Genomic DNA, 23,164 nt, shown 5'->3' with positions numbered 1-23,164 from the left:
ACAATAACTAAAATGAAAAACTCAGTAGATAAGCTCAATAGCAGAATAGAGATGATAGAGTGACTTGAAGATATAATTATAGAAAACCAGGGGGAATTAGGATGTACAGAAGAACTTCACAGTCAATAAATGCAGAAATGTAAAGAAATGCAATTAAAGTTTGTTTTTGTCTTTTGTTTAGATACCAATCTTTCAAATTCTTACATTTTAGTAATAAAGCTCCCTTTTTATGGATATTAGCAGTTTATTGACCTAGTATTTTAAAAGGTTTGTTTGGGCAGGTACAATTACATAATGCAGTGTTTGAAATGGGAATTGTTTCCTTATTTTCTTTTTTTTAACTGTATAATGTCCCTCCAGCTATGGTAGCATACCTTGTGCCACTAAATTTCCAAAGTGTACCACTTTTTTCAACTGTGCTTCAAATAAATAGAAAAAATAGTTATAAAAATAATAAAATTATAAAAGAATACCAAATTTAATTTTGTAAATCTAGATAAAATTAACAAATTTTCTTGGGGGAGGGGGCAAGATGGCGGAAGAGGAGGGTCCCCAAGTCACCTGTCCCCACCAAATTGCCTAGATAACTTTCAAATCATCCTGAAAACCTACGGTCTGAGATTTAAAGAGAGAACAGCTGGAATGCAACAGGGAGAAGACTTTCCGCTTCTATCAAGGTAGGAAGAAGGAAAAAAAAATAATAAAGAAATAAAAAAGCATCCAACGGGGAGGAGCCGCAGCGAGGAGCCGGGCTAAGGCTGCAAGGCGCGTGCCCCCAGGACAGGAAAGCCCCTTCCAGGAGAAGCAGGAGTTTCACCAATCCTCCCGGACAGAAAGGCACTCTCAGGGAGTTGGAGCAGAATCCCAGGAGCAGGAGGGATAGGGGGATGCCCTCAGGCTCCCAGGGACACTAAAGAGGACCCGCACCCCGGAGGAGACCGTGCCACACACCATGCTGAGCTCCCTAAAGGGCTGCAGCGCGTGCCAGGCAGGGCCCCAGAGCAGCTCCTGCAGCGGCTCTGGCGGTGGCTCCACGCAGAGTGGGCTGCGCGCCCCCGTAGCATGATTCCAGTGGAGCAGGCCCCGGAGCCCAGGGCACTAGGGGACACAGCCCAAGATCCAGCGCTCCTTCCGGGACAGGCAGAGGCCTGGAGGACACAGCACAGCAAGGACCGCTGGGCGGCCCCAAGCTGTGCAGATCTGCGGCCCCGCCCCCGGAGCATCCAGGCTCCTGCAGACTGGGAGCTGTGGTAGTTACTGTGGGAGCTGAATCAAAAGCTGGAGAGCCGCTACTGTTGTTGTTCCTCCTGGGGCCTCACAGGATAAACAACCCTCACTGAGCCTCACAGTGGCCTCACAGGATAAACAACTCCCACTGAGCCATGAACCAGGCAGGGAGCTGAGCAGCTCCCCCAGGTGCACAAACCAGAGAATCAGAACAGCAGCTCCCCGCCCCCCCCCCCCCAGAAGACCAGCTGGAAGGACAGGGGAAAAGCAAGTTATTGACCAAGCAGCACTGGAAAGTTCCAGGGGAATTCGAGGGATCTACAGTATCAGAGGATACTCCCCCTTGTTTTTTGTTTTCTGTTTGCTTCCTCCCTCAACTTTTCTCTTTTTTTCTTCTTCTTTCTTTTTTTTTCCTTTTCTTTTTTCTCTTCTCTCTTTTTCTCCTTTTTCCAGTACAACTTGTTTTTGGCCACTCTGCACTGAACAAAATGACTCACTCTGCACTAAGCAAAATGAAAATCTCACCTCAGAAGGAAGAATCAGAAAAAGTCCTCTCTCCCAGAGAGTTACAAAATTTGGATTACAATTCAATGTCAGAAAGCCAATTCAGAAGCACAGTTATAAAGCTACTGGTGGCTCTAGAAAAAAGCATAAAGCACTGGGTATTATTCTGTATGTTAGTAAATTGAACACCAATAAAAAAATAAATAAAAAAAAAAAGAAAAAAGCATAAAGGATTCAAGAGACTTCATGGCTGCAGAATTTAGATCTAATCAGGCAGAAATTAAAAATCAATTAAATGAGATGCAATCCAAACTAGAGGTCCTAACAACAAGGGTTAACGAGGTAGAAGAACAAGTGAGAAACATAGAAGACAAGTTGATGGCAAGGAGGGAAACTGAGGAAAAAAGAGAAAAACAATTAAAAGATCATGAGAATAGGTTAAGGGAAATAAATGACAGCCTCAGAGGAAAAATCTACGTTTAACTGGGGTTCCAGAGGGCGCCGAAAGGGACGGAGGTCCAGAATATGTATTTGAAAAAATCATAGCTGAGAACTTTCCTAACATGGGAAGGGAAACAGACATTCAGATCCAGGAAATAGAGAGATTCCCCCCCAAAAAAAAAAATCAATAAAAACCGCTCAACACCTCCACGTTTAATAGTGAAACTTGCAAATTCCAAAGATAAGGAGAAGATCCTTAAAGCAGCAAGAGACAAGAAATCTCTAACTTTTATGGGGAGAAATATTAGATTAAAGGCAGACCTCTCCACAGAGACCGGGCAGGCCAGAAAGGACTGGAAGGATATATTCAGGGTCCTAAATGAGAAGAACCTGCAGCCAAGAATACTTTTTCCAGCAAGGCTCCCATTCAGAATAGAAGGAGAGATAAAGAGCTTCCAAGATAGGCAGAAACTGAAAGAATATGTGACCACCAAGCCGGCTCTGCAAGAAATACTAAGGGGGATTCTCTAATGGAAAGAGGAAGTCCAAGGGAACAATCCACAAAAACAGGGACTGAATAGGTATCATGATGACACTAAATTCATATCTTTCAATAGTCATTCTGAACGTGAATGGGCTTAATGACCCCATCAAAAGGCACAGGGTTTCCGACTGGATAAAAAAGCAAGGCCCATCTATTTGCTGTCTATAAGAGACTCATTTTAGACATAAGGACACCTCCAGCCTGAAAATAAAAGGTTGTAGAACGATGTACCATTCAAATGGTCCTCGAAAGAAAGCAGGGGTAGCCATCCGTATATCAGATAAACTAAAGTTTATCCCGAAGACTGTAGTAAGAGATGAAGAGGGACACTATATCATACTTAAAGGATCTATCCAACAAGAGGACCTAACAATCATCAATATTTATGCCCCGAATGTGGGAGCTGCCAAGTATATCAGTCAATTAATAACCAAAGTTAAGACATACTTAGATAATAATACACTTATACTTGGTGACTTGAATGTAGCGCTTTCTACAATCGACAGGTCTTGTAAGCACAACATCTCCAAAGAAACAAGAGCTTTATATGATACACTGGACCAGATGGATTTCACAGATATCTACAGAACTTTACATCCAAACGCAACTGAATACACATTCTTCTCAAGTGCACATGGAACTTTCTCCAGAATAGACCACATACTGGGTCACAAATCAGGTCTGAACCGATACCAAAAGATTGGGATCATCCCCTGCATATTTTCAGACCAAAATGCTTTGAAACTAGAACTCAATCACAAGAAGGAGTTTGGAAGGATTTCAAACACGTGGAGGTTAAGGACCATCCTGCTAAAAGATAAAAGGGTCAACCAGGAAATTAGAGAAGAATTAAAAAGATTCATGGAAACTAATGAGAATGAGGATACAACCGTTCAAAATCTTTGGGATACAGCAAAAGCATTCCTGAGGGAGAAATACATCGCAATACAAGCATCCATCCAAAAACTGGAAAGAACTCAAATACAAAAGCTAACCTTGCACCTAAAGGAGCTGGCGAAAAACAGCAAATAGATCCTACACCCAGCAGAAGAAGAGTGTTAATAAAGATTCGAGCAGAACTCAACGAAATAGAGACCAGAAGAACTGTGGAACAGATTAACAAAACCAAGAGTTGGTTCTTTAAAAGAATTAATAAGATAGATAACCCATTAGCCAGCCTTATTAAAAAGAAGAGAGAAAAGACTCAAATTCATAAAATCATGAATGAGAAAGGAGAGATCGCCACCAACACCAAGGAAATACAAACGACTTTAAAAACATATTATGAGCAGATATACGCCAATAAATTAGGCAATCTAGAAGAAATGGACGCATTCCTGGAAAACCACAAACTACCAAAACTGGAACAGCAAGAAATAGAAAGCCTGAACAGGCCAATAACCAGGGAGGAAATTGAAGCACTCATCAAAAACCTCCCAAGACACAAAAGTCCAGGGACAGATGGCTTCCCAGGGGAATTCTATCAAACATTTAAAGAAGAAACCATACCTATTCTACTAAAGCTGTTCCGAAAGATAGAGATGGGATACTTCCAAACTTGTTCTATGAGGCCAGCATCACCTTAATTCCAAAACCAGACAAAGACCCCACCAAAAAGGAGAATTATACACCAATATCCCTGATGAACATGGATGCAAAAATTATCAACAAGATACTAGCCAATAGGATGCAACAATACATTAGGAAGATTATTCACCATGACCAAGTGGGATTTATCCCTGGGATGCAAGGCTGGTTCACTCATAAAGCAATCAACATGATTGATCATATCATCAAGAGAAAAAACAAGAACCATATGATCCTCTCAATAGATGCAGAAAAAGCATTGACAAAATAAGGCATCCATTCCTGATCAAAACTCTTCAGAGTGTAGGGATAGAGGGAACATTCCTCAGCATCTCAAAAGCCATCTACGAAAAGCCCACAGCCGATATCATTCTCAATGGGGAAACACTGGGAGCCTTTCCCCTAAGATCAGGAACAAGACAGGGATGTCCACTCTCACCACTGCTATTCAACATAGTACTAGAAGTCCTAGCCTCGGCAATCAACCAACAAAAAGAAATAAAAGGCATTCAAATTGGCAAAGAAGAAGTCAAACTCTCGCTCTTCGCAGATGACATGATACTGTACACAGAAAACCCAAAAGACTCCACCCCAAGATTGCTAGAACTCATAAAGCAATTTGGCAGTGTGGCAGGATACAAAATCAACGCCCAGAAGTCAGTGGCATTTCTATACACTAACAGTGAGACAGAAGAAAGAGAAATTGAGAGTCAATCCCATTTACAATTGCACTAAAAAGCATAAGATACCTAGGAATAAAGCTAACCAAAGAGGTAAAGGATCTATACCCTAAAAACTACAGAACACTTCTGAAAGAGATTGAGGAAGATGCAAAGAGATGGAAAAATATTTCATGCTCATGGCTTGGAAGAATTAATATTGTGAAAATGTCAATGCTACCCAGGGCAATTTACACATTTAATGCAATCCCTATCAAAATACCATGGACTTTCTTCAGAGAGTTGGAACAAATCATCTTAAGATTTGTGTGGAATCAGAAAAGACCTTGAATAGCCAGGGGAATATTAAAAAAGAAACCATAGCTGGGGGCATCACAATTCCGGATTTCAGGTTGTACTACAAAGCTGTGGTGGTCAAGACAGTGTGGTAGTGGCACAAAAACAGACACATAGATCAATGGAACAGAATAGAGAATCCAGGAGTGGACCCTCAACTCTATGGTCAGCTAATATTCGACAAAGCAGGAAAGACTATCCTCTGGAAAAAAGACAGTCTCTTCAATAAGTGGTGCTGGGAAAATTGGACAGCCACATGCAGAAGAATGAAACTGGACCATTCTCTTACACCATACATAGAGATAAACTCAAAATGGATGAAAGATCTAAATGTGAGACAAGATTCCATCAAAATCCTAGAGGAGAACACAGGCAACATCCTTTTTGAACTCAGCCACAGTAACTTCTTGCAAGATACATCCACGAAGGCAAAAGAAACAAAAGCAAAAATGAACTATTGGGACTTCATCAAGATAAGAAGCTTTTGCACAGCAAAGGATACAGTCAACAAAACTAAAAGACAACCTACAGAATGGGAGAAGATATTTGCAAATGACGTACCACATAAAGGGCTAGTTTCCAAGATCTATAAAGAACTTCTTAAACTCAACACCAAAGAAACAAACAATCCAATCATGAAATGGGCAAAAGACATGAACAGAAATCTCACAGAGGAAGACATAGACATGGCCAACATGCACATGAGAAAATGCTCTGCATCACTTGCCATCAGGGAAATACAAATCAAAACCACAATGAGATACCACCTCACACCAGTGAGAATGGGGAACATTAACAAGGCAGGAAAGCACAAATGTTGGAGAGGATGTGGAGAAAAGGGAACCCTCTTACACTGTTGGTGGGAATGTGAACTGGTGCAGCCACTCTGGAAAACTGTGTGGAGGTTCCTCAAAGAGTTAAAAATAGACCTACCCTACAACTCAGCAATTGCACTGTTGGGGATTTACCCCAAAGATTCAGATGCAATGAAACACCGGGATACCTGCACCCCGATGTTTATAGCAGCAATGTCCACAATAGCCAAACTGTGGAAGGAGCCTCGGTGTCCATCGAAAGATGAATGGATAGAGAAGATGTGGTTTATGTATACAATGGAATATTACTCAGCCATTAGAAACGACAAATACCCACCATTTGCTTCAACGTGGATGGAACTGGAAGGTATTATGCTGAGTGAAGTAAGTCAATCGGAGAAGGACAAACATTGTATGTTCTCATTCATTTGGGGAATATAAATAATAGTGAAAGGGAATATAAGGGAAGGGAGAAGAAATGTGTGGGAGATATCAGAAAGGGAGACAGAACATAAAGACTCCTAACTCTGGGAAACGAACTAGGGGTGATGGAAGGGGAGGAGGGCGGGGGGTGGGGGTGAATGGGTGACGGGCACTGAGGGAGGCACTTGACGGGATGAGCACTGGGTGTTATTCTGTATGTTGGTAAATTGAACAGCAATAAAAAATAAATTTAGTTTTTTTAATTTTTATTTATTTATGATAGTCACAGAGAGAGAGAGAGAGAGGCAGAGACACAGGCAGAGGGAGAAGAGGCTCCATGCACCGGGAGCCCGATGTGGGATTCGATCCCGGGTCTCCAGGATCGCGCCCTGGGCCAAAGGCAGGCGCCAAACCGCTGCGCCACCCAGGGATCCCCTAAATTTATTATTAAAAAAAAAAGAAGTCCACAAAATTAAAAGACAACCTACAGAATGGGAGAAGATATTTGCAAATGACCTATCAGATTAAGGGGTAGTATCCAAGATCTATAAAGAACTTATTAAACTCAACAGCAAAGAAATAAACAACCCAATCATGAAATGGGCAAAAGACATGAACAGAAATTTCACCACACAAGGTATAGACATGGCCATCAAGCACATGAGAAAATGCTCTGCATCACTGGCCATCAGGGAAATACAAATCAAAACCACATTGAGATACCACCTCACACCAGTGAGAATGGGGAAAATTAACACGGCAGAAAACAACAAATGTTGGAGAGGATGTGGAGAAAGGGGAACCCTCTTGCACCGTTGGTGGAAGTGTGAACTGGTGCAGCCACTCTGGAAAACTGTTGGAGGTTCCTCAAAGAGTTAAAAATAGACCTGCCCTACGACCCAGCAATTGCACTGCTGGGGATTTACCCCAAAGATACAGATGCAATGAAACGCCGGGACACCTGCACCCCGATGTTTATAGCAGCAATGGCCACAATAGCCAAACTGTGGAAGGAGCCTCGGTGTCCATCGAAAGATGACTGGCTAAAGAAGCTGTGGTCTATGTATACAATGGAATATTACTCAGCCATTAGAAATGATAAATACGGGGATCCCTGGGTGGCGCAGCGGTTTAGCGCCTGCCTTTGGCCCAGGGCGCGATCCTGGAGACCCGGGATCGAGTCCAACGTCGGGCTCCCGGTGCATGGAGCCTGTTTCTCCCTCTGCCTGTGTCTGTGCCTCTCTCTCTCTCTCTCTCTCTCTCTCTCTGTGACTATCATAAATAAAATTTTAAAAAAAAGAAAAAGAAACGATAAATACGCACCATTTGCTTCAATGTGGATGGAACTGGAAGGTATTATGCTGAGTGAAATAAGTCAATCAGAGAAGGACAAACATTATATGGTCTCATTCATTTGGGGAATATAAAAAGTAGTGAAAGGGAATAAAGGAGAAAGGAGAGAAAATGAGTGGGAAATATCAGAGAGGGAGACAGAACATGAGAGATTCTTAACTCTGGGAAACGAACTGGGGTGGTGGAAAGGGAGGTGGGCGTGGGGGGTGGTGGGAGTGACTGGGTGACGGGCCTTGAGGGATGAGCACCGGGTGTTATGCTATATGTTAGCAAATTGAACTCCATTATAAAAAAATTTTTAAATGACTTAAAAGGAAAAAAAAATAAGTACTAAGAGTAAAAAAAAAGCAAATTTTCTAGAAAAGTTAATTATGTAAGATTAAACTTAGTAAGAAAATGCATACAGGGGTGTCTGGTTGGCTCTTTCAGTTAAGCATCTGCCTTAGGCTCAGGTCATGTTCTCAGGGTCCTGGGATCTAGCCCCACATCAGGCTTCTGCTCAGTGTGGAGGCTGCTTCTCCCTCTCCTTCTGCCACTCCGCCTGCTTGTGTGCACTCTCTCTCTCTCTATCTTCTCTAATAAATAAATAAAACCTTAAAAAAGAAACTTGCATAGAGTCATATGAGAAAAATTATAAAAAAAAGAAAAATTATAAAACTAATGAAGAGCACAAAAGATTTTAATTACTAGAGACATACCATGTTGCTAAATAGAAATAATTAATATTGAGAGGTTGTCAATTCTCATTAATCTATCAATTCGGTGCATTTCCAAATCAAAATAAAAACCCAAATTATTATTAACAAGCTGAATCTAAATTTCATATGGAAGAGAAAATGTACAAAAATAATCAGATTTTTAAAAACGAAAAATGATGAGAGAAGATCCATTGTAAGTAAAATAATGATAAAGGTTGCAATCCACATAGAAGCTGAAGAACAGGGATCCCTGGGTGGTGCAGCGGTTTAGCGCCTGCCTTTGGCCCAGGGCGCGATCCTGGAGACCTGGGATCAAATCCCACGTCGGGCTCCCGGTGCATGGAGCCTGCTTCTCCCTCTGCCTATGTCTCTGCCTCTCTCTCTCTCTCTCTCTCTCTCTGTGTGTGTGTGACTATCATAAATAAATAAAAATTGAAAAAAAAGAAGCTGAAGAACATTATCAGCAATAGCCCAAGTATCCATTGGCTGATGAATGGATAAAAAAGTTGTGGTATAATGGAATATTACTCAGCCATAGAAGAGTGAAATCTTGGCATTTGCAAGGACATGGTTGGAGCTAGAGAGTATAATGCTATGTGAAATAAGTCAGTCAGAGAAAAAGAAATGCCATATTATTTCTCTCATATATGGAATTTTTAAAATATTTTATTTATTTATTCATTCATGAGAGATACAGAGGGAGAGAGAGGGGCAGAGACATAGATAGAGGGAGAAGCAGACTCCCTGCAGGGAGCCCAACATGGGGCTCAATCCCTGGACCCAGGTTCACTCCTTGAGCCAAAGGCAGACACCCAACCACTGAGCCACCCAGGTGTCCCTCATATGTGGAATTAAGAAACAAAACAAATGAGAACGGGGGGGGGGGGAGAGAGAAGCAATCCAAGAAATAGATTCTTAACTATAGAGGACAAACTGATGGTTACCAGAGGGGAGGTGGGGTAAGGAATGGGTTAAATATGTGATGAGGATTACAGAGGGCAATTGTCATGATGAGCACCAGGTGTTGTATGGAAGTATTGAATCACTAAATTCTACACCTGAAACTAATATTACACTGTATGGTAACAAACTGGAATCTAAATAAAAACATGAAGAAAAAAAGAGCATAAATAAATAAGTTTGGGGAAATCATTCATTTAGGCCTGCTACTTTACATTTTATTCAAAATAAAATTCTAAATAGATAAAAAAAATCTAAGCAAAAATAAATAAATAACCTATAAAAGTATTAAAAGAAAATATGGGAGAATGTTTTTGTGATCTTGAGCTGAAGAAAGCTGTCCTTTGCAAGACACAAAAAAGGAAAAATTGGCAAATTCAAAAACATGAAAATTTAAATCTTTTCTACAAGAACTGTGTTTGAAGTTGAAAGACAAATAATAAAGTAGATAAAGTATTTTCAATACATATGATGGAGAAAAGGTAATAGTCCACAAAATATAAAGAGCCCTTGAAAGTCATTTAACAAAAAGATAAACAATAGAAACATGGGAAAAGGATATGAACAGGCAAATCATAAAAGAACTACAAATAGCCAATATATACATGAAAATATGCTCAGTCTTACTAGTAATAAAGTTAAAAGAGTATCTTTTAAGTATCAGATAAACAAAGAATTAAAAGATCATTATTAAGGATGTGGGAAAACAGTGGCTTTCTATACTGATGGTGGAAACATAATTGGCAAAACTTTTTTAGTGGGCAGTCTGTATAAAATTTTCAGTAAGTGTTTCCTTTGTCCTAACAGTTTTACTTATTAGAATTTATCCTAAGGAAATCACAGAATGAGTGCATAAAGATATAGGTACAGTGATCTTCATCACAGTGTTGTTTATAATACAAAAACAGTTTTAAATGTCTGCTATGCTTTTTAGCTTTTACAAAAGAGAAGTTAGAAAAAGTGGGAGCACCTGGGTGGTTCAGTGGTTGAGCATCTGCCTTTGGCTCAAGTCGTGATCCTGGAGTCCTGGGATCGAGTCCTGCATCAGGCCCCCCGCAGGGAGTCTGCTTCTCCCTCTGCCTATGTCTCTGCCTCTCTCTGTGTGTGTCTTTCATGAATAAATAAATAAAAAATTTTTTAAAAAAGAAAAGAAAAATTGGATCACAAAAGAGTATGTATAGTACGATCCCCTTTACATAAAGTCAGGTCATTGTTAGCCTTCTTTATTTTGTATGCCTACACACACACACACACACACACACAAACCAAGGCTCCTTACATAAGAAAATATATAAAATGTTTAGCACAGTGCTTGGCACATATCGTAAACAAATGATAACTGTTACTGTTATTGTCAGCTTTCAGTAACCATTAAGTATTCTGCCATCAGGCACTGTGCTATGTGCTTATGATAAAATACTGTCTTTGAGGAACTCTTGTCTATTGGCAATCACCCTTACCACGTGCCCATTCTACAGTGTTGTTGGCTCTCAGATCAATTGTTGAAATACAGGGTAAGCAATGAGAAGTGTCTCATCTGTACCATTGCCACCAGAATTTTGGTTTGAAATAATTGAAATAGTCTCCTTATTTTAAAGTTAAAGCCACAAAAAAATTGTTTTAAAATTCTCTTCATTTCAAGATGATGATGGAACCAGCTTGAATTCAAGTATCCTAGCAGCACTCCGAAAAATGCAGGATGGCTATTTTGGTGGAGCAAGGTAAGTGACCTCTACATACTCTTTAGTGAAATGAAATGAAATTTGGAAGCTGGGTATAGTAATGGTAGACTTGTGATGCCTTTCTCTGCATCTCCAACAATATAGTCCCATCCTATTTAGAGGAACTCATTTTTGATAGATTGAATCAAGGAATGTAGTGTTATAGAAAAGGCTTGGAATTTTCCCCACCCTTTTCTTTCCCTAGACCTCATAAACTCGTGGACTGGAAAACGTATTCTTTCAAAAACAAAAAAAAAGTTACTGAACTACTCAATTCTGGCTGCTTTTTTCTCTTTTCCCTAAGTTTTTATCTTGAAAAAATTTCAAACTTACAGAAATGTGCAAGAATGGTATTGAGTACCATATACCCTTCCTCAGGATTCATCTGTTGTTAACATCTGTGTCACTTGCGCGTTCTCTCTCCCTCCTCGTCCTTCATCTCCTCTCACTCCTCCCTCCCTTCCCTTCTCCTCTATTCTCCTCCCTTTCACATATATGTATGTGCACACGTACACACACATACACACACACTTTAGCTGCTGAAGTATGAGAGTTAGCCAGAGACATCATGACAATTTAATTCTAAATACTTGAGTTTGTCTTAAAGAACAAGGATATTCTCACAGAGCTATAATATAATCATCACACTCACAAAATTCGATATTGATACAGTACTAATATTACCTAATGTAGAGTTCAGATTCAAAATTACCCAACTATACTAATAATGTTTTTTCCCCATAGCTTTTTAAAAAATTTTTTATTGGAGTTCAGTTTGCCAACATATAGCATAACACCCAGTGCTCATCCTGCCAAGTGCCCCTCTCAGTACCCATCACCCAGTCACCCCAACCCCCCACCCACCTCTGTTTCCACCACCCCTTGTTCGTTTCCCAGAGTTAGGTGTCTCTCATGTTCTGTCATCCTCACTGATATTTTCACTCATTTTCTCTCCTTTCCCCTTTATTCCCTTTCACTACTTTTTATATTCCCCAAATGAATGAGACCATATAATGTTTGTCCTTCTCCGATTGACTTACTTCACTCAGCATAATACCCTCCAGTTCCATCCACGTTGAAGCAAATGGTGGGTATTTGTCGTTTCTAATGGCTGAGTAATAATCCATGGTGTACATATACCACATCTTCTTTATCCATCTTTCGATGGACACCGAGGCTCCTTCCACAGTTTGGCTATTGTGGACATTGCTGCTATAAATATTGCGGTGCAGGTGTCCTGCCATTTCACTGCATCTGTTATATTTGGGGTAAATCCCTAGCAGTGCAATTGCTGGGTTGTAGGGCAGGTCTATTTTTAACTCTTTGAGGAACCTCCACATAGTTTTCCAGAGTGGCTGCACCAGTTCACATTCCCACCAACGGTGCAAGAGGGTTCCCCTTTCTCCACATCCTCTCCAACATTTGTTGTTTCCTGTCTTGTTAATTTTCCCCATTCTCACTGGTGTGAGGTGTTATCTCACTGTGGTTTTGATTTGTATTTCCCCGATGGCCAGTGATGCGGAGCATTTTCTCATGTGTTTTTTTGGCCATGTCTATGTCTTCCTCTGTGAAATTTCTGTTCATGTCTTTTGCCCATTTCATGATTAGGTTATTTCTTTGCTCTTGAGTTTAATAAGTTTTTATAGATCTTGGATACTAGCCCTTTATCTGATAGGTCATTTGCAAATATCTTCTCCCATTCTGTAGGTTGTCTTTTAGTTTTGTGGACTGTTTCTTTTGCTGTGCAGAAGCTTTTTCTCTTGATGAAGTCCCAATAATTCATTTTTGCTTTTGTTTCTCTTGTCTTCATGGATGTATCTTGCAAGAAGTTGCTGTGGCCAAGTTCTCCCCATAGCTTTTTTTCCCATTCTGGGACCCAATCAAAGATCACACATTGGCATTTAGTTATTATATCTCCTTGATGTCTTTTAATCTAGAACAATTCCCCAGCTTTTTGTGAGCCTTTCATGATAGTTTTTAACATAGTTTTGAAGAAGGAAGGTCAGTTATATTGTATAATGTGTTTCAATTTAGTTAAAGTGATATCTGGTAGATTTCTCCATATCCTTTCTATGACAGTCTTTAACCAATGCTATCTTCCATTGGTGAATAAATTATTACTAATGGGGTTTTAAGTGATGATTCTATGTTTCTATCATCCTGTGCATATTTATTAATTAGAATCCTTCTGTTTTTTTTAATAAATTTATATTTTATTGGTGTTCAATTTGCCAACATACAGAATAACACCCGGTGCTCATCCTGTCAAGTGCCCCCACCAGTGCCCGTCACCCATTCATCCCCATCCCCTGCCCTCCTCCCCTTCCACCACCCCTAGTTCGTTTCCCAGAGTTAGGAGACTTTATGTTCTGTCTCCCTTTCTGGTATTTCCCACCCATTTCTTCTCCCTTTCCTTATATTCCCTTTCACTATTATTTATATTCCCCAAATGAATGAGAACATATAATGTTTGTCCTTCTCCGATTGACTTACTTCACTCAGCATAATACCCTCCAGTTCCATCCACGTTGAAGCAAATGGTGGGTATTTGTCATTTCTAATGGCTGAGTAATATTCCATTGTATACATAAACCACATCTTCTTTATCCATTCATCTTTTTTTTAAAGAGCTTTCCAATATCCCTTTTTATTTTGTAGTTTTAGTGTAGCATAAATTCATGGATTCTGATTTTACTCAATGCCCCGTTCCTGTCATTGTTTATATCAATGTTCAAATTATCCAAGGTCTGGCCTTTAGGAGCCCCTTCAAGCTGGCTTTTTCTTTTTTTAAATCTATTTTGAGTAATTGCCTTCATTGAGCACAGTCCACCAATTCTGCCTTGAGTAAGTTGTTTGCTTGAGCAGCAACCCATGGCTCATCTCACTGAAGGCAGAAGGACAGGCCTTCCAGTCTGCAAAGGGGAAGTGAGAAGTGCAATACTCCTCCTCATGGCTCTAGAGGAAGACAATGTCCTTCCTCTGAGGAAAAGACCAGGCTTAGTCCTCACACTAGCTTTCTTAGTTGATTTTGTCCTGGAATATGTACAGGTCGTAGGTGGCAGCCACAGCAATCGTGTTCTCCACCGGGTGCTGGGCTGTGTTCTTTAGAAAATCGGTACTACTGACTTTCTCTGTGGGTTTTGCAATTGGTTTTATAGATAGGGGAGGATACGGTCTACAATCCTCTATAATTCATAAAATTTTCAAATTTCATCTTTCATTTTCAAAATGATCTTTGAGTATTTTTTTAAACAATGTGATGGATTTGTGATGATTTATCTTCATTCTGTCCCAGCTTCTCTGTTAGCCAATGGAAATTTTGGCCAGATGTTTGACATAGTTAGCAACATAGTATATAGCAGTGAAAGAGATCAAAATTGATCTACTGGTAGATTGTGAACCCATAATTGTAGTCTTTATTAACACATGACCCCAGCCTGCACTACACCATACCTAGGAGTGCTATAATATTTCATATTTACAAAATTTATACCTAATATATAAGCACTAGTAATCCCCCAACGAAACATTCTGGGTATCCCTTTTTTCACTGAAATGTGTTGTTTTAAAAGGATTTCCTCTAATTTTCTGTTTTCAATTTGCCCTGTAACTGTCAGGATTCAAACAGGTAAATTGTCAGAGTTTTTAACAACATCTTGCTGCACACATTTGAGCTTCATGGATCCTGGACCTGAGGGTAAGCTGTACAGTGAAGATTACGATGATAACTATAATGAGCTGGAATCTGGCGACTGGATGAATGGCTATGGTTCAACCAGTAATGGTAAGAAAGCTTCATAAAGGCCATGGCCTTGCTGGGCAAGAATACAAAGTAGTGTTGAGTGTTGAGCATCCTCCTTAATATTTCTCAATGCCAGCAGTCTCACTTTTATTTAATACACCTAGATTTCTACTTTTGTTTGGCTTCATTTTTCATCCTTTGGTTTCTGGTCTAATATCCCTGTGGTGATTGTGGAGTATGGAGTTTGACTATCTCTTATTAAAGCTAAGGAATATTTCTGTCCCGGGTATATGTAATGGCTGGTGATTTCAAAATGAGAGGAATCAATGGTGAGTGAGAGATATTTAATCAAGATATAGTAGGAGAACTATACATATACAGTACTGCTTTTAGACATTTAAAAGCATAAAAATAAGAAACTCAATTAGAATGCTTTTTATATATAATGTTGCTGTGGCCCATCAGAATCTCTGAGAAGGTCTACATAGTTTGAAAAAGCCTATTCAGCGTGCCTGTTGCTTTCATATTGCAAACTAGACAAATAAAACACAACAAATCTAATTGGCTACTAGAAATACAAAGATAATAAACTGAGAAAGCATCATGAGGGCATATATTAAAAATGGCTGAGAAACACCATAGACTGTTAAGACACTAACCAAGGCAAGGCAAGAATTACATTGTTTGAATCCCAAAGAGAGAAGGCCTAATAGGAGCCAGTTCTTCTTCTAGCTATCTAAAATACGGTTTGCCTGCTTTCATTGTCTGGGTATTTGCCTGTTGGCCTATATCTTAAAGCAGCTAATTTCTTTATCTTAAGAGTGGTGTGTTACTGTTGGTGGGAATGTGAACTGGTACAGCCACTCTGGAAAACTGTGTGGAGGTTCCTCAAACAGTTAAAAATAGACCTGCCCTATGACCCAGCAATTGCACTGCTGGGGATTTACCCCAAAGATGCAGATGCAGTGAAACGCCAGGACACCTGCACCCCAATGTTTATAGCAGCAATGTCCACAATAGCCAAACTGTGGAAGGAGCCTCGGTGTCCATCGAAAGATGAATGGATAAAGAAGATGTGGTTTATGTATACAATGGAATATTACTCAGCCATTAGAAATGACAAATACCCACCATTTGCTTCAACGTGGATGGAACTGGAGGGTATTATGCTGAGTGAAATAAGTCAATCGGAGAAGGACAAACATTATATGGTCTCATTCATTTGGGGAATATAAATAATAGTGAAAGGGAATATAAGAGAAGGGAGAAGAAATGGGTGGGAAATATCAGAAAGGGAGACAGAACATGAAGACTCCTAACTCAGGGAAACGAACTAGGGGTGGTGGAAGGGGAGGAGGGCGGGGGTGGGGATGAATGGGTGACGGGCACTGAGGGGAGCACTTGATGGGGTGAGCACTAGGTGTTATTCTGTGTGTAAATTGAACACCAATAAAAAATAAATTTATTATTAAAAAAAGAGTGGTGTGTTAGAGAAAAGAAAAAATAAATTGGCTTTTCTTGAGGGATAGCAAGCATTATCTCATACACAATAGACCAACACATTAGCAGTCAGAGGATGATTTTCTTGTTTGGGCTCAGCATTGACTTACCTAAGTACCATTTAATTCACTCTACGTTTGTTTTTGTAAGATCTAAAATAGTGAATTTCTTGATTGGAAAAATACATTAAATACAAAGTTATTTCCTGTTGTTAATAATTACCAAAGTCATGATATTCATCGTGGCATAAACAAATATTTTGAAAACCAGACCAAAATAATCACATATTGAGGTTGTTTGCTATTCCATGGGTAGTTGTGACTTTCATCTGTCACACTCATTCTCTTAGATTACTTTCTAAAATGTATCTTTTTGATGATATATATTACTAAATTTGATATTATGCATTGTAAGTCACTTTCTCCTCTCTGGTTTTACACGTCAGTGGTCTCACAATGGCTGAGTTTATTGCTTGCCAGCCCTTCTGTGCCAAGAACACTTCTCTCTGTAGTCTTCATAATCCTCCACTCAAGTACCTATGTTATATTCAAGGTTATAATATTTTCATTAGGATATCCCTGAGAATGAGTTCAATTTTTACAGCTTTTTAAAATAGTTTCTATTAATCACATCAGAACACAGAAAAAGAAGTCACTGAAGATGATTAAAAAAGATGATGTATAACTGAATTCGCAGGCTTTAGTATTGACCCAAACACTGTGCTTTTCCAACTATAAATGTTGTGAAAATTCATGTAAAGTCTGAAATGTTAGGATCCATGAGATCTGTGTATGTGTTTTGTTTCCATTACCCATAGTCAGAGATAATGTTACCGGAGGTGTATGGGAGAAGGAGAGTCCAAGAGGACAGGGACCATATCTGTCTTCTTCACCACTGAAACCCCTCAGCACTAGTACACCACCTAGTACATAGTGGGCAATAAATATTTGGTGAATAAATGAATATGGTGATGAAAAAGACCAATGTGTGGCCAGTAATCCTTTTGACACCAATGCCACATGGAGATTGTTTATTTCATTAGCAATTGTAGCTGCCATTTATGGGATATGTTTGTTTTAAGCTAGGTCCAGTGTTTAGTGGAAGATTTTTGCCTTTGCTCACAAGTCTCCTCATACCAGTGAGACTCCAGGGGCCCTATTCTGCTTCTCCGCCACCACTGCTGCCACCACCTCTGCCATCACATACGCATACACAGATTACAAAATCTTTGCTCTACCTGTCCCATAAGAAGCTCATACTGCTTTCAGGGGCCCTAATATTGTGTCAGCAAAGTTGAAGAACATGTAGGTCCAGTAAACGGCCATAGTTTCTAAGTGGTAAAGCTACAAGACTGTACAGTAACCACAACCTTTTTCCCCCTCATGATCTAAAACAACCTACTTCTGGTGCTGTTATGAGCACAGGAGCCAATCATTCTGTTTGGTGGGGTAGATTGTGAAGTGACTAAAATGTTTGTTTTTTTCTCTTTCCCCTATCCCCACTAACCTTGCAGCTCACTGTGGTGATGAAGTTGCTCGTTATTTAGATCACCTTTTGACGCACACTATTCCCCATCCTAAACTGGCCCCTACCTCACAGAAGGGAGGGCTAGATCGGTTTCAAGCTGCTGTGCAAACAACCTGCAATTTAATGTCCTTGGTGACCAAGGCCAAGGAGCTGCATATACAGAGTGAGTAATGCCATGATTCACTGGAGTCAGGCACAGGATTGACGCTAAGCCCAGGACAGGGGTGGGGTGCTTCTTACAGTGTAAGCAGGAACTCTGTTTTGTTCACTGCTCTATCCCCAGCATCTCAGACAGAAGGAACATGTTAGGCTCTCAAATATTTGTAAAAATTAATGAATTGTGCATAGTTTTGCTGTTGATAGTGCTATGTAGTCTGGCTTAACCATTACATTGTGAGAAGCCTCTGAACAGGAGACATGGAGCATTTTAACATCAGCATTAAAATGATGGAAAAAAGATGTTTCCTTTGGCAAAGTTACTCCTTTGGAAGCACTCTGATTTAAAGAGAAAGCACTGCAAACTATTACAAGATAACCTTGCAGCCGAGAGGGAGATATTCTCCCTTGAGTAAGCTACATCTGGTTCCCTTAGGTTAGTTGTAATGTTTAGAGTCAGTTGTTCTAGCACTGTAGAGCTGCACTTCTCAAACTACAGTACTCATGCCTCAACAACTGTGCCATTGTCCTCCCTGTGACCCCTACCCTCCTTCAGTAGTATTTGCAATGGAAGATGTCTTCTACCACACATTACCAGGAGTAGTCATGGTTCCTAAGAGAATTCAATGCTTCTGTGGTAGCTGCATATAAAGGGACAGAAGGGCTCCTTGGCCACACTGAGAGGACCTAAATGGTAACATTTTACAGATGATGAGAATGATTGAGATATATGTTCTTGCTGTCTAAAACTTTATTGACCATTACTAACCATAGATATTAAGCATAAATCATTTAACATTTAGAACAGGGAAAAGCTTAGCATACCCTTTGAGTATGCTTCCTTAACAAAGGGCTTACATGAAGAAATGAACTTTATTAAGTTACACTTCTAGATTGTGAATCAGGACACTTGAGCTTAATTCTCGGCTCTGCTGCTTACTTGCTTGAACAGTTTTTTGAGATCTGGACCTTTCTTTCTGTATCTGTCAAATGGTGAAAGTGACAAGACAGTCTCTCCTTTGAGGTTATGTTAAGTATTTGAACTATAAATAAAAATATTAATATCTCAAAGTAGGTCAGTCACTACGTTTTTTTACTCCCTACATAGGATCATCCATTTCTCTATTCTCAAGAAGTCCAACTGCTGACAGCCAGGCATTCTCCCTTGATAGTCCAGAAAATAGAAAGCATAGTTGGGTTCTGTTATATATAGTATTCTATCAAAGTGTCAGTGATAGTACCATTGTGGTATTGATTCCATGTATAGGACTTAATACCTTAAATGTCCACTTAATGCTACATGTTTGTTTGAACAGACTTTAAATTATCTGATATTCATATTTCCTTTCTGTGATATTAGCAGGAAAGGATAAATTTCTCACTCTTGTTCTATAAAGAATAGCTCCTGTGCAACTTTGTTTTGAGAGCAACTATGAATTTTATTTAGTCTCCTGAGTTATCTAACCTTTCCCATAAATGTCCACCTCTTGCAGATGTTCACATGTATCTTCCAACAAAGATATTTCAGGCTTCTCGGCCTTCGTTCAACTTACTTGACTCACCTCACTGCCCACGAGAGGACCAGGTAAACCTGCACATGAGTTTTTCTGTCAGCTTTTAGCAAAACTGCCATCTGTATGGCAAATAACAGAACTAGCTATTATAGGTTCTGCTAGTAACTGGTGGTAGGCAAAATGCTACAATGGTGAAGATAAACTCCTTTTTAGTTCACTTTTAAAATGAGCACGTTTTTCTAGCCAGACTCTAAGAAAACTAAATTGCTATATCATTCATTTTGAAGGTGTCATTGTTTTTGTTTGACTTTTCATCAAAATTCAGGGAATTCGTATGGCAAAGGTTTGGAGGTGAAAAGATCAACACTCTAGGGTATTATTTAAGCTGAACACTTGTGAACTTAAATTTTTTTGTCCTTTCTCAAACTAAAGGTTCCCTCTGTTCGTGTAGAAATACATCTTCCTAGAGACCAGTCTGGGGAGTTGGACTTCAAAGCACTGGTTTTACAGTTGAAGGAGACCTCCAGCTTACAGGAGCAAGCTGATATCCTTTACATGCTGTATACTATGAAGTAAGTGATAAATATTATCAATCTACTTTAATGTTCAGGTAGAGAGGAAGTGTAACATAGTAAATACAGCACAGCTTTGGAATCTTGTTGACCTGGATTTGAATTTCACAACCTACCCACTGTGTAACTTTAAGCTCAGCTGTCCTCATTTATAAAATTTGGATTATACCTACCTCATAGAACTGTTGTAAAGATTAAACAAGATATAATGTCTGCAAAGTCTCCAATGCAATGCTTGGTACATAGTAGGTGACCAAAAACTGCTATTATTATCATTATTATGGTTATTTTAAGCCTCAGTTATCTGGTAAAATCCAAAGGTAAATAAACTCTTAGCTCAAAAGAATTATGAACATGGAGGCTTACAGAAAAAAAATAAACCAGCATTTTTGAGTGTTTGTTATGTGTCCAGAACCCTGATAAGTACATCAATATATAAGTACCTCACACTCAGTATGCCCAAATTGAACTCTCTCCTATCTCTCACTTTCCCCCAAAAATAACCTGAACCTCCTCATTTATTCATGTACTTATACCTGGAGAGACAAGAATGGTCTCCCTCCTCTAAATTTGGCTTGGATGTTGAAATTGATGATGCCACACATGTACCAAAAGGATGTAAGATGTTTATTACACATAACGAGACTCCTGGGGAGAGTGAAACAGATTCCCAACTTGGTAAAAAAAAAAAAAAGGCTTATGGAGCAGAGAGCAGAGAAAGGAGGGGATTTATTATGATTAGGAGGTGAGCCTGGGGTACTGATCCTCACCAGCACCAAAGAAGGGAACACTCAGATTTCCCTGGCACCTTGCCCAGGTGTAGGCTGGGAGGGAAAGAGGAGTGGTGTGACTTGAAAGTGGTCAGCAGTCAAGCATTAAAAATGGAGCCACGTTCTGAAATTTTACATACTTGTGTTCAGAACCAACACTGACCTAATCAGCACGCTATGCCCCATGTGCGGGTAACCACCAAGGCTATGAAGTTTTACCTCTAAATATTTATCTTCTGCATCTCTAGTATTGCTGCCTTCACTCAGGTCTTTGTCTCTCACCAGGATTATTGCGATTGCTTTCTTTTCTTTTTTAAGATTTTATTTATTTATTTATTCATGAGAGACAGAGAGAGAGAGAGAGAGGCAGAGACACAGGCAAAGGGAGAAGCAGGCTCCATGCAGGGAACCTGATGTGGGACTCGATTCCGGGACCCCAGGATCATGCCCTGGGCTGAAGGCAGGTGCTAAACTGCTGAGCCACCCAGGGATCCCCTTGCTATTGCTTTCTAACACGTCTTCCTATTTCTACCTTGTTCTCCTCAAGCCCAGCCTCCACAGAGGAGGGAGAGCAGCTTTTCTTTTTTTACTTTCTATGATAGAAACATCCAAATTTATACAAAAATAGAGAAACTAGTGTAATGAACACTTGGGGACCCATCACCCAGCCTGAAAATTATAAAAACATGGTTAATCTTGTCACATCTATGTTCTCACTCTCTCCCAGGTTATTTTGAAAAAGAGACCAGACGTTTTATCATTTCATTCCTAAATATTTCAGTATTATTGCTAAAAGTCAATGAAGCTCTTAAAACATAACCACAATGGGACTTCGGATTCCAGACAAAATAGAGTAGTACATGTGTCTCTCTGTGTTCCTCCTGCTAAGGACAGGAGGACATTATTTAGAAAACAAACATAACAAGGAATTAAAAGGTGGAAAGAAGAAGACAGGATAGCTAAGGACCTCAGGATTTGAGGAATGACAAGATTGTGATGTACCTGAGTTTTCCTTGTTGTCTCATATATCCTGCATCTGGTGTTGGAAAAAACCAGCACCCTGAAAATGCCAAAGGGCACAGATGACAGAAGCCCTAAAAAATACCTATTATTTCTAGACAAAGGACTAGGAAAGGGCAGACTAGAGGGGAGGGGGCAAGATGGTGGAAGAGTAAGGTCCCCAAGTCACCTGTCCCCACCAAATTACCTAGATACCTTTCAAATCATCCTGAAAACTACGAATTCAGCCTGAGATTTAAAGAGAGAACAGCTGGAATGCTACAGTAAGAAGAGTTCGTACTTCTATCAAGGTAGGAAGACGGAAAAAAAATAAAGAAATAAAAAGCATCCAGGGGGGAGGGGCCCCACAAAGAGCCAGGCTAAGGCCGCAGGGCGAGTGTCCCCAGGACAGGAAAGCCCCATCCCGGAGAAGCAGGAGTTTCACCAATCTTCCAGGACAGAAAAGGGCTAGCAGGGAGTTGGAGCAGGACCCCAGGAGCGGGAGGGATAGGGGGATGCCCTCAGGCTCCCAGGGGCACTAACAGAAGAGGTGTGCCCCGGGGAAGAGCCTGCCACACACCGAGGCGGAGCTCCCTAAACGGCTGCAGTGCGCGCCCGGCTGGGCTCGGAGTCGGCTGTGCGTGGAGGGAGCTGCGCGGCCCCAGGAGCTCGATTCCAGCAGAGCAGGCCCCGGAGCCCAGGGCACTGGGGGACACGGCCTGGATCCGGGGCTCCCTCCGTGACAGGCAGAGGCTGGGAGCGCACAGGACAGCAAGGAAACTCCTACCGCTGGGCCGCCCCAAGCTATGCAAATCGGCGGCCTCCGCCCCCGGAGCATCCAGGCCCCTGTGGAATGGGCGCTGTGGTAGTTACTGCGGGAGGGGACTCCAGGGCTGGAGAGCTGGCCGGCTGCCACTATTGTTGTTCCTCCTGGGGCCTCACAGGATAAACAACCCCCACTGAGCCTCACAGTAGCCTCACAGGATAAACAGGATAAACAACTCCCACTGAGCCGTGCACCAGGCAGGGGGCTGAGCAGCTCCCCCAAGTGCTCACACCTTGGAAACAGCACTGCAGCCCCACCCCCTGCCCCCC

General features: G+C 40.6%; 1 protein-coding gene across 12 annotated transcripts in view; it reads left to right on the top strand.

The window, feature by feature from the left end:
* Positions 1-23,164, top strand: part of PHKA1 (phosphorylase kinase regulatory subunit alpha 1) — a 179,730-nt gene that overhangs the window by 122,321 nt on the left and 34,245 nt on the right. For 10 of the 12 annotated variants that reach the window (XR_003143883.3, XR_003143885.3, XR_003143884.3 and 7 more), the window contains 5 exons: positions 11,211-11,289; positions 14,907-15,073; positions 18,045-18,221; positions 19,708-19,799; positions 20,161-20,300. Coding sequence is in view for 9 of the 12 variants with exons in the window: in XM_025466198.3 (XP_025321983.1) it covers positions 11,211-11,289; positions 14,907-15,073; positions 18,045-18,221; positions 19,708-19,799; positions 20,161-20,300 (655 nt within the window). In the remaining 3 variants the exon portion in view is untranslated. The remainder of the gene's footprint in view (positions 1-11,210; positions 11,290-14,906; positions 15,074-18,044; positions 18,222-19,707; positions 19,800-20,160; positions 20,301-23,164) is intronic. The other 2 variants (XM_025466201.3, XM_025466197.3) reach the window with 1 other exon arrangement.

Source organism: Canis lupus, chromosome X, assembly GCF_003254725.2.
Source record: "Canis lupus dingo isolate Sandy chromosome X, ASM325472v2, whole genome shotgun sequence".
NCBI classification, from domain to species: domain Eukaryota; kingdom Metazoa; phylum Chordata; class Mammalia; order Carnivora; family Canidae; genus Canis; species Canis lupus.
The sequence above is the reverse complement of the archived record's forward strand: the minus strand, read 5'-3'. Positions and strand labels throughout refer to the sequence as shown.